The sequence below is a fragment of the Cavia porcellus genome, unplaced genomic scaffold, assembly GCF_034190915.1.
Source record: "Cavia porcellus strain 051 isolate PalLab524CR breed Dunkin Hartley unplaced genomic scaffold, mCavPor4.1 scaffold_10, whole genome shotgun sequence".
In the NCBI taxonomy this organism is placed as follows: Eukaryota; Metazoa; Chordata; class Mammalia; order Rodentia; family Caviidae; genus Cavia; species Cavia porcellus.
Window position 1 is genome coordinate 43,711,835 of NW_026947493.1, and position 13,139 is coordinate 43,724,973.

At 33.8% G+C, this 13,139-nt stretch overlaps 1 protein-coding gene across 2 annotated transcripts in view; it reads right to left on the reverse strand.

Moving 5' to 3' along the window:
• Positions 1-13,139, reverse strand: part of Arfgef1 (ADP ribosylation factor guanine nucleotide exchange factor 1) — a 127,810-nt gene that overhangs the window by 67,945 nt on the left and 46,726 nt on the right. For both annotated transcript variants that reach the window (XR_010050164.1, XM_063257412.1), the window contains exons 7-9: positions 10,944-11,054; positions 4,265-4,440; positions 3,302-3,435 (exon numbers count right to left, since the gene is read on the reverse strand). Coding sequence is in view for 1 of the 2 variants with exons in the window: in XM_063257412.1 (XP_063113482.1) it covers positions 3,302-3,435; positions 4,265-4,440; positions 10,944-11,054 (421 nt within the window). In the remaining variant the exon portion in view is untranslated. The remainder of the gene's footprint in view (positions 1-3,301; positions 3,436-4,264; positions 4,441-10,943; positions 11,055-13,139) is intronic.

The following is a 13,139-nucleotide window of genomic DNA, read 5'->3' on the forward strand; positions in this document are numbered from 1 at the left end:
CCAAGCAACATTCACATTCAGGCCAATCTTAAACACTCTAGTAGGGTCTTTTTTTTTTTTTTTTTTTTTTTTTTCAAACTTTATCCCAGGCACATTTACACAGTACAGTAAAATTAACTGCTCTTAATTTCTAACTTAATATTTTCTTGGCTATAACTATCAAACAGTTTAAGGATCTAAGTAAATCTAGTAAGGAATACTTCATTTCATGGAAACTAGTATCATAAAAAAAACATATTTGAAACAAAACTGGAGCCAATAATATCATAACACTAATAGTAATGTTTCCAAATTGGCTACTACTCTGAATCTAAAAATAAGTGGCAAATCCATCAGTACAAAAAAAAAACAGTAATAATGCTTAAGTGCATTAAGTTAGAAATACTGACATGTAAGACTTTTAATAGCTAGCAGAGAGTAAGTAAGTCAAATTCTAGTCTTCATGTTCTAGTGTCCAAGGCTTACTTACACACAACTAGTACTTCCAAACCCAATTCAGATGTAACACCTTTTCTGGGCTCCATTCCTATAGTAAATAAACACTGCAGCTTGTTATTTTCTAATACCCGAGTTTTTGTCATACTTTGTATTCCCAGCACCTAACAAAATGCTTTGAACACAGTATGTGCTCCTCAAAATTAAATAATTTATTCTTGGGTTTATTTATTAAGTACCTACTGTGTACAAAGTATTAATGCATGAAGAAATGCTCAAATGACTGCCTTACAACTTATTTATTTATTTTGGTTCTTTGAGAAAGGGTCTCACCATATATGTATTTCAGGCTGGCCTTGAACTCATTATGTAGCCCAGGCTGGCCTCGAACTAGCAGCGATTCTACTGCCTCAGCCTCCCAAGTGCTGGAAATAAATTATACTTTTAATAGACAAATAAGGCTGGAAATTCATGTCTTAAGTTTTTCATGGGGTAGTTTTGAATTATGATTCACATTTAAAGAATAGTTCCTAGATCATCAACTTAGCAAAATCAGAAAACACAGAGAAAAGCAAAGACAAAAAGAAAATTATTTAACTATAAAAGATCACTCAATTTGATTGAAAAAATACTATAACTTTTTTTTCTTTTGGGAAAAGAATAGCTCTTAAAATCTGACCTCTTTCAGCCTTTCCGATAGTTTAATAACCCTGATTGGCAAGAGAGCCTTGAACAAAATTCCCTAATATTTGGTTTAAACTCACCAAGTATCAAGATTAATTTACATTTTTTCCTCAAAAGAATCTCCCTCCCCCATAGTAATGGGGATCAAATACAGGACATTTGACTGAGCTACATCTTTAGTCCTTCTCTTCTTTCTTTTCTTTCTTTCTGAGACAAAACTTCACCAAAATCATTAAAATCTGGAATTGGGCCTAAATTTGATCCACGATCCTCCTGCCTCAGCTTCACAAAATGCTGGGATCTAAGAATGTACCACTGTGCCTTGTTAACACTGTACTGAAGTAGTATTGCTTACATCACCCCCCATCTCAATATCCTTTTCTTAAAATTACTCTCCCTCCAAGGGTTTTTTCCTCCAGAAAGTTCTCCTAAAGCTGTCTTGTTACACTACATTCTGCAGCAACATCAGAAGGGGAGGCCACTCTTAAAAAACTCCAGAGTTCAACTGTAAGCAATAATTAATTGCACTTGAAAGATACCTTTGTGACTCTCAAATGGCATCCAAGAGTTTAAAATATAAGGGCTGATAAAAAATTTGGTGTGTCTAAATAAAAAAATTATTACAGTGAAAGGTATGTTGTCATTAAGTCTCTTTCAAAATACTCCCCCTCACTTTGAGCACATTTATTCCATCATTCTTGTTACTTTCTGAAGCAGCTCTGAAAGCTCTTTTTTGCAGTGCTTTTTTGAGATGCGATAAAAAATATAGAGAATGCTGCTGCCAACTGCCATCCAATGAAAATGCATACTTATAAAAACACTGATGGTGTACTCCTATACCTTATTTACACCACCTCTACCACTGTGTGTCTTTTGGTTCTTACCCAAAATCAAAATTATCATGAATGGTAAATGTTTTCCATTGATTCAGGACATCAAGACAGTATTTACATCTCTACCACGTATGTCTTCTGGTTCTTACCCAAAATCAAAATTATCATGAATGGTAAATGTTTTCCATTGATTCAGGACATCAAGACAGTATTTACATCTCTACCACGTATGTCTTCTGGTTCTTACCCAAAATCAAAATTATCATGAATGGTAAATGTTTTCCATTGATTTAGGACATCATCACAATAGCACGACTAAAGACACTAATGAAAGTGAACTTTCAGAACTGCTTCAGAAAGTGGTAAGAATGATATACTAAGTGTGTTTGAGGTAAATAAGAATATTTTGAGGGGCAATGATAGCAATATTTCTTTACTGTAATAATTTTAAAAATTTAAACATCCATTGTATTTTTTGATTACACAAGGTATTTGATGGGAATTAGACAAATGTCATCTGTCTTTCTACAGAGAAAGCATTGGGCATTCTGTCAGACTTTACTACATATATACTGTCTTTCATTATAACATTTAAGATTGATTTCCTCCAATCTTTATTATATTTTGGCTTACAGTTTTTGGAAACCTAGCATGCACTGGGAAGGGGCTACACTGATCCTGAAGTTATTTATAATACAGAAATAAAAATTTAAAATTATTTACTTATTCACTCAGCAATATTTATCAAGTACCTATTATGTAGCAGGAACTATTTATCAAGCTGTCCTGTCATTTGTGAAATAATGTAAGGTTGTGGAACATTTTTTCATAAATTTTAAGTTGATTATAAATGTTAGCTTTTTTCATAAATGCTCGGTCAATTACAAGCTCTATTCTGAGAAGTCAGTTTGTTCATAATCATGAATTAACTAACTCTGAATGTACTGTACGTAACAAGTAAAAGCCATGATGGCAAGAGAAAAAAAAAATAACACCTCTTTCTCCCCCTTTTTTTTGCAATACTGGTGAATTGAACCCAGGGACACTCTACACTGAGCTACATTCCCAGGTCATTTTTAGTTGTTTACTTTGAAATAGGATTGGTCTTACAAGCTATCCAGATGTGACTCAAATGTGTGATCCTTCTACTTCAGCCTCTCTGGGTATTTGAATTATAGGGGTATGCTACCATATCCAGCAACACATTTTTTTATAAAATAAAATACTTCCCCCCTCCCCAAATTTTAAAGCACTATGGTACAAAAATAGCAAAAGAAAATCCAAACACTGTTAACAGTTAAGTTTCAAGTTGAAAAACCTATTTGTTAGAGAAACTGCTAATGACTTACTTTGGATCTGGTGGTCCATCTGACAGTGGTTTCATTGACAGTTTACACAATGACCTGAATACTAGAAAGGCATCCTTTTGTAAAATGTGGGAAAACTTAGCACCAGGTGAAGGTCCTGAAGAATTTCCAGATTCCTAGACAAGTTAATATACCATGAAAATAAATATATTTTCCAGGGTGAAATAATTTCAGCCTAGTGTATTTTACTCAATTCACTAACAAGTAGAATATTCCCCACCCCATCTACTGGAAGAGGAACTGAATGATGAATTTGTCACACTGGTTTTCTAAAATCTTATATGCGATTCTCATAGCCAGTAATAACAATATCTTTAAAATGCATTCTTTTACATTAGTCCTTCTTTGTCACCAAATGAATTCTTTTTTTTTTTTTTTTTCTGTCTTTTTCATTTTTATCTGTACCGGGGATTGAACTCACAACCTCCTGCTTGCAAGGCAGGTGCTTATGCCGCTGAGCTAAATCCCCAGCCCCACCAAATGAATTCTTAAAATTTTTTACCCATCTCCTCCTATTACTGACAAAAAACTAGCACAAACCATGTCCTGACAAAATTCTCCAAAAGGCATTTTAGCAGACATTATCTAAAAGATACAGGTAACACCACAAAGTAGAGGAAGAATGACTATGACTACCACAGTACTGCTTTGTTTACAAAAGATGGAGGTTCCCTAAATCTCTAAAAGTTGTCCTTATATAATCATTATCCTGTAATGTGTGGTAAGAATGTTCTTTTAAAATGTCACTTCAAAAGGGTAGGTCAGTAGGATATGAACACAGATGAGACACATCTTGGGGTTGAAAATGTAGCTATCAATATATGAAGGGAAAAAAATGGATTGCACTAATTTATACAGTGAAAACAAGGGGGAAAGTTCTTTACTTTCACAAACTGAAATCAGCCACTATCAAATCTGTTTCCACCCACTTGAACCCATTTATACCTGAGTATCGTTGGAAGAAACAGATAACCTGTCATCAGGTAAGGATGGTGTATACGCAACAGAAATTGGTGTTCCTGGAATTCCATTGGCTTGGATATTTTCACTGTCACTACCATCCTCTATAGTTCCAAGGTTGCCATCCGTACTTGCATTTATAGGAGTTCCTTCTCCCATATCTAAAATAGAATAAAAACATGCAAATATATCTAATCAAACTAAAGTGTGTTTAAAAAGTGTAACATTTTAAAATGAAATAGTGGCAGAAAAGCAAAGTGAAATAAAATATGTACTGGCACCATTTAAAGGTTAGCGTATTTACTTCTAAATCAATAAGCATTTCAAATACTTTAAAATATGACCCTTAAGTTGGTCTGGCAATGAAACAGGACAAGCCAAAGCACCAGCCTATATCAGAACTTAATTAAACTGAGTTCTGATGAATCCTAAATGCCTTGAGATGCTAAAAGAAATTCCTTGAAAAATATCTCATCATCAAGTAAGTTGGAGAGATGGTGTGAAATCGGTTTCTTTATTATAGTCCTTAAATTCCTAATATCCCCTGAGTACTCCAAAGGAAATATACAATCTATAGTATTTTCAAAATTTATTTTACCCTAAGCTCCTCTCTCTTTTTTTTTTCCTTAAAGAGTATCTATTACTATCTCTAGTAACATAGGTTCTTTGGAACAGTTCGCAAAATAATAGCCTATGTCACTGGATGATTTTCATTCTGAGTAGTCATACTTGTAATTAAGATAAACTGAAACAAAGTAACTTCTAGAAGGCACACGAAACAACAGAAATAATACCAAGTTCCATAACTACTCAAGGTTTAATAAATACATTTATTATTATTATCTTTTTTTTTCTTTTTTTTTTGGTACTGGGGATTGAACTCATGACCTCGTGTTTGCCAAGCATGTACTTACAACACTGAGCTAAATCCCCAGCCCTGCATTTATTACTTAAAAAAAAAATACCTATATGTCTATGACCACAATTAAGTAGCTATCTGGTAGGAAGCTATTCATTTCATGCACCCAATGAAAGAAACTATAAGCAGGCATCTGGGAAGCATTCTGTGTTAAGGGGAGGATAGAGTCTGGAATATGAAAGATACATGTTTCAATCATGTCTCTATCATTTAACTGGGTAAGTTATTTTCTCTGTCTTTGTCTCCTATTCTTTATCAGCAATACAGTAAACAAAGTCTATAAAAGAAATCACCAAAATACAAAGCCACAATACATAACTGGTGCTCAGTAAGTGGTTGCTATTACTAATTTTGTTATTAACTGATTAATATCTCTCCAAGTTTAGAGTGACTCAAGTAATAGGAAAAAGTATGGCTCCTCTACTCTGAAGCTGATTTTTGCTCTTCAAATTAGAACACTATGCAAGAGTAAGCTGGATCACACCAAAACATGCTTTGTGATTAACAAGTATCACATGGAAAAGCTACTCAGTAATAAAATACATTTGCGAAACATGATTACACAAAATGAAACAGTTACTTTCTCAGAAAAACTTTATAGGGCATTAATATTCTAATGTTTAATATGTGTGATATTATTACAGTTTTTCTTATATGTATATAATATACAAAAAACAAATGGTTATATATGGCAAAGAACTCTCTTGAATCACCAATTAAGTAACAATTATCAGAAACTGAATTCCTAACAGTCTTCAAAGCATTTATTCCTTTTTCTGTCTGCATTCAATTATATCTCTTCCTACAACCCAGTTATGACATGTGTCTAGATGTCCCACCAAAGCCTCATTTTGGGGTTTTTTTCAGAGGTGGCTAGATCTAAAAGGTGTGATGCTGGGACTGATTCATGGTGCAATGATCCAGGGCAGTAGGATTAAATGTGTGAGTGCTACTTGCCCAAAGTAGCATGGATAAGCCCTAAGGGAGAAAAAGAACTGTGGTCAACCCTTGCTTGGTTTGCTACCTTCTGCTCACTCTGAACCATTTCTCTGCTGCCATCCACCCTTTCTTGGAGCCAGCTAATGATAGACTGAAAGTTCTACAAACTGTAAGCTAAAAAACCAAAACAAATATGGAACAAACAAACCCAAAAAACACCACATTTTCTCCTTTAACTTTTGGTGTCAGGTATTTTTGTCCCAGCAACAAGAAAAATAACTAATGTAGACCCCCTCTACAAAAGATTTCCAATGTCTAATTAGCTAAGAATTAAGATTAATTTAATATAGGCCGTCTCATATATAGGTGTCCATTATATTCTTCTTTGACCTTTTTTTGTAGCTGTGAAATTTTTCCATGTATTCCATAAACATTTTCAACCTAAGGGGCAAAATCAGTATACCAAAAGTAAATTGTTAGTGCTTTTCCCCCTAAGTTATTTCTCAGTATGAGTCAACTCGACCAACAGTATCACCATCTACCCAATCCAGGTAGGCTCGAAAACTGGGAGACCACCTTTGTAAAATAATATGTAACATAGTAAGCCTGATACTACCTATCCTAGAAAAGTTTATTTTCAAAGTTGGACTTTGGTGACACTTGGGATCCTATTTTTTGGGGAGAGTTATTACCAGAACTGACAAGAGGCTTACAGTGTCCGGTGGTGACAAATCTATGGCATACATGATATAGTGGGTTGTTTGTTATCATTAAAGGCTTTAAAAGGTTCATCATCACTGGTCTAAACTGTATAAACAGAATGAATTATGCAGAACCAGCTTTTCTTCTGGCAATCTGCAATTTGAACCAATAATTATTCTGGAACTCTGGATTCTGGTAAATGCCAAGCAGAGGGTGCCTAACAAGCCCCCAACAAATACCTTAGACCTAAGTCTCTGATATGCTTCTCTAATAAGTATTTCACAATTTGATGCTGGGAGAGTTGAGAGCAACCTACACGACTCTCCTGGGACAGATTCTTCAAAGTACACACTGATTTCTTCCAGACTTTACCCAATATACCTTTCTCCTGTGTCAAATTTGCTTTGTACCTGCTATAAATTTTAACGAGTAAAACAGTGTGTCATGTCCTGTGAGCCTTCCTAATTAACCACAAACTCTTCTATTGTATGACACCACATATACTACACTTTTGGAAATTGATAAGTGGTAGTTTGATTAATCTAATCATGGTCTGCTGTAGGTTCTCACATTAGGAAAACAGCAAGTTCAATTAAATAACCACATGAACAATCTTAAGATACCTGAGAAACAATAATCCAGATCCCAACCAAAATTAAGGACAGAAATTATAAAGATGAGACTGGAAAACAATGAAATTGAGACAAAAAAAAAATACCAAGGAATCAAAGAGCTGGTTCTTTAAAAGCATACGCAAAATAGATAAGCCCTTAGCTAGACTTACCAAGAGAAAGAAAAAAAATGCTCACATCAATGCATTTATAAATGAAAAAGGCTAAAAATCACAAGAGACACTGTCAAAATCCAGAAATCGTAACTACTTTGAAAACTATATTCCAACAAATTGAAAAAATGGACAGATTCTTAAGATTCATACAAATTATCAGCAAGATAAAAATATGCTGAACAATCAAATAACAAGCAATGAAACTACAACGATAATAAAGACTCCACCAACTAAAAAAGGGCTTAGGATCTGATAGATTCACTGCTGCATTCTATAAAACCTTTATGGATATTATATCACCAATAGTCTTCAAGGTTTTCAAAGACATTGAAAGCGATGGAGTGCTCCTGTTTGTTTATGGAAGTCAGTATCACCCTGATAAAAAGAAAACTATAGGCCAATCTCAATAAACATAGATGCAAAAACCTTCAGCAAGATATTAACAAACAGAATGAGATACATCATTGAAAAGATCATACATCATGACCAAGTAGGTTTCATCTCAGAGATGCAAGGATGGTTCAACATACAGTAAATCCCAGACTTATGAACAAGATCACAAGAATTATTCGTCAGTTGGATTTGTTCATAAGCCAAAATGAGTCTTACACACTGTACAGTATATCTGTGAAAGAATGCAACTTGAATGTTTGTGATTTGGAGACTTACTATGCATAAATCTATAAATATAATATTTCACTAGACATAAGACCAAAAACCACATAACATATCAGTAGAAACAAAAAAGGCTTTCAACAAAATCCAACACCTCTTTATGATAAAAAACCCTAAATAAAACAGGTACAGGGGGCAACACCTCAACCTGATAAGTGCTATTTACAAGAAATCAACAACCAACATCATACAAAATGGGAAAAAACTATAAGCGTTCCCTCAAAAATCAGGAACAAGACAAGGACACACACTATCACCACGTCTTTTCAACACAGTACTTGAACATTACCCAGAGTAATCAGGCAACAGAAAAAACAAACGGAAAGGAAAGGAAGAACTCAAATTATCATTATGTGCACTTAACATGATACTCCACACAGAAGATCCAAAGAACTTCACCAAAAATCTGTTAATAAAAAGTTCAGCAAGGTAGAGGACACAAGCTCAACACAAGTCATTAGCATTTGTGTACACCAATAATGAACTTGATGAGAAGGAAATTATATAAACAATACTATTCACAGTAGCTTAAAGAAAAATGAAATACCTAGGAATTAACCTAACCAAGGAAGTGAAGGATCTGTACAGAGAAAACTACAGTGCTATTGAAAAGGAGGTTGAAGAGAACATCAAAAAAATGGAACGATATTCTCAAGAAATCTAAAGAGCAAAAAAAAAAAAAAAACTGGAACGATATCTCCTGCTCCTGGATAGGTAGAACCAGTACTGTCAAAATAACTACACTTCAAGAAATGTTAATATAGATTGATGGCAGTCCCAATCAAATACCAACAGTATAACTTTACAGATCTAGAGAAAACAATTCTAAAATTCATATGGAACCAGCAGAGACCCAAAATAGCAAAACCAACTTTGGGCAACAAAGAGTGGCAATCACCGAGAAATCAAGAAATAACAAATGCTGACAAGAAGTGGTGAAAAAGTAAACCTTCTATGCTGCTGTTGAGAATGTAAACTCTAGTACAACCATTATGGAAATCAGCTATTCCCTATTTTAAGTATCTTCCTCAAAGAGATTAAGACATTAAACTACAGAAATACATGTGTAACAATATTGATAGCAGCACGATTTATAATAGCTCAATCCTGGAAGCATCCTGTACACTCATCAACAGACAACTGGACAAAGAAAATGTGGTATCCATATAAAAATGTGGTATTCATATACAATGAAATACTACTGGCTAAAGAGGGACAAATTTCAAACATCTGAAAGAAAATGGATGCATCTGGAATACATAATGTTGGGTGAAATATACCACACACAGAGGCCTAAGTACCATATGGTATCTCTCATTTGAATAAGGCAAAGAACAAAACAGGAGAACAAGAGGATGGATAGGAGTCAAGGGGATGGATCTCTCGCAAATAAATAGCAAGGGGGTTCAAGAAACCAAGGGCAAGGGGTGACGGGAAATGAAGGAGAAATAAAGAAAGATATGCCATGTACAGGAATCTAATAACCTCACTACATATAAACATTATATGCCATATGCATGAGCTAATAATAACACTATCAGTAAAAGTGAAACTGGGGAAAGGGAATTAGAGGAGGGAGACAGGCAGGGAGATGGCAAAGGGATTTAAAAGAAAAAGAAGCAAGTGGAATTATTTATATGCACTCACTCAAGATTACTGTAAAATATATGTACTATAAACATATACTAATGAAAAATTTTTAAGGAGTATTCCATATAATGAAAAATATTTAAAAATAATAGTCTCTCCCCCCTTATTTTAGGCTTCACTTTCCGTACTTCCATTACTTACAATCCATTTTAATCTAAAAATATTAAAATGGAAAATGCCAAAAATAATTCTTCATTTTGGATTGTGTGCCATCTCAGTAGCATTATGAAATCTCTTGCATCCCAGTGTATTCCAACCATGACAAAGCACTATTCTCTTGACCAACATATCTATAATGCATATGCTACCCATTCATTAGTCAATTAATTATCAGATTCACTGTCATAATATTATAGAATTTGTGTTCAAGTAACCTGTATTATTCTTAATAATAGCTCCAGAGCATAAAAGTAATGATGTTGGCAACTCAGATATGCAAAAGAGAAGCCATAAAGTACTTCCTTCAAGTGAAAGGGTAAAAGTTCTTGACTTAATAAAGGGAAAAGAAATTATAAGTGCTAAAATCTATGGTAAGAATGAAAAGTTTGAAAAAACTTCATTTTAAGTTTTGCCATTTTACATCAAACTGCAGAAGTTGTAACTATGATGCATGGCTTACTGTTTAAGATGAAAAAAGCAAAAAACAAGTGTGCTCATATATATATACATATACACAAATATTTTTTATCACTTATATATGTATATATCAGTGATGAGGAGAGAGAGAGAGAGAGAGAGAGAGAGGAGAGAAACAGGAATATATAAAGGATTTGGTATTACACAGTGGTTTCAAGCATCTATTAGGGAAGGTCTTAGAAGGCATTCCCTGTGAATAAGAGGAGACTACTGTATTTTTTGAGATCTCATACACAAATCACTGAATTGGGAAAGTGCTTATAATTTTGTTCTTTTGCTTTCACATATTATATGAATTCTATGGTCAGTTAAAATCCATGAAACAGACTAAACTCATTTTTAATGAAGTATATTACCTCCAACAACGATGTTCACCATTTCTTCTACAATGCTCTGTACAATGTCTTGTGGCTTTTCCTCATAGTCATGGTTTTCTCCATCATACAAAATATCATTTTTAGATAATGCTTTAAGAAGAGAAAAACTTGATTAATTTTTTTTGGAAACTTTACTAAACACATTTGATGAAAAAAGTTTGTTCCTGAAAAATGAAAAATCAATTATGTGAAACCATTAAAATGAATAAAAAACGAAAACAAATATTTTTCAAATTCAAATCATTCTTAACAATGGTTCATTTGACAAGCTATTAAATAATTATTCAACTCAAATCTTCTAGAATATTCCTTCAAGAACTGAATTTTTAAGTTTTTGAGTGAAATATCTGCCATGTCTTATACATGCTAACTGCGTGCACACATTACTATACTAACCCTTATCAAATAATGTATTAAGAACAACTAAAATGGTCTGATTAGATCAACATTGTACTTTACTACAGTGAGGTCCTTGAATAAATAGATGGGAGCCATCTGGACCCCTATCAAGTAGTTTCCTTACCATTTCTCAATTGAATGTACATTTCCATGAAACTAAATTGAAGGAGTGAAAAGAGTTCATTTGCCAATTTAATGAGAAACAAAACACAGGTGGGGGGGGGACAACAGGTAATTGCAAATCAGAAATTCTGAACAGCCTAAGATAAACTGATGAAACTTAACAGGCCAAATAGCATGTCTACACTACCATAGATAAAAATAGGATTTGTACTGAGCTTTTGAAATGCTGACAATTCTCTAGGTGGCTCACAGCATGCTAGACAGTTCAGGTATCTGGAACCCTATCCTCGGAGTCACTATACCACATATCAAATGGTGCCAGATTGTATACTAGCTGGTATGGAAGCTGTCTCCATTGGTTCCCACCTTCTGTACTGTAAAAAGCCACTATGCCTGCCCTTACAGTTTCATTGTTTCTAATCTACTGTCTTCTGTGTTCTACAAATATACTGAATGGGTAAATTCTTGATTCTGAAAATGAGAATTTCAAAGTAACTATACAGAGTCACTATCTCAAAATGTATAAAAAATGACTAGTGAATTAAAATTCTCATATAAATTAACTGACAAACAGATTACAGTAACAGTGACTGTTACTTATTACACATAGGAAACGGGTAGAGAATTTAACTGTTGTCCTAAGTCAGACACTAGTGTCAGGACGGTCTCTAAAACATGTACCCTAAACCAATAGTTCTCAAGTGCAATTTTCATTTGTATCAGCTGTTGGAAGAAAAGCACATTTACAGTGAAAATAATCACAATGTTATAGGGAACTATGTCTTATGTGTATTATTTATATTTCATAAGGCACGAAGAGTGGTGCCTTAAAGAGTAGATGTTCCTACTCTTTGATCTTAGACCATGTGTCTCCTCTGTTGGGAAATTTATATCTAGCTAAGTCAATTCCTGCTCCTATCCATCACAATTCAAAAAAAATATTTTCCCTATGAAAGTACTTCTCCTAAGCACTGTCCTGAATACCTTATGCATGCTGCTTTTAGAAAACTTTTCACACAGAGTATACCTCATTTATGTTCAACTGACCCTCCAGGCAAGTTAAACACTATAAGCAATGGCTGCACCAATTATCTTAACCCAAAGTACTTAGCACCGTGCTTAAGAAATAAAAGTAACAATTTTCATTACTGTAATTTTTTCTTATACATAAATTTGCATATAAAAATACTGTGAGAATACCTCGACTATAATTATTACTATATATGATGACATAAAAAAGTTTGTATACCAGTTACTAAAATGTTCTTATGTTTAATTTCAGCACTTTTTGATCATTTTGTCTAAATTGATGATTTCCTAAAATTTTCAGTCAAAAGTAGATTCCTTGTTTGCTATACAAGTTAATTTTAGGGCCGGAGATTTAGCTCATCGGCCTAAGTACCTGCCTGGCAAGCGCGAGGTGGTGAGTTCAATCCCTGGTACGAAAAAAAAATAATAATAATTTTAAGGGGAAGTAAAGTTCCTATAAAATATGCTAAGACATTTACAATCTGCTTTAAAATATGTATGCTCTCCAAAGAAATTTTATAAATTACACTGCTCATGAAATGTTATTAAATGCACAGTAGCATTCATAGAAGTATTGTGGGTTAAGTCAAATTAACTTTATCATCTAGGATGAAAAAAAGTTAC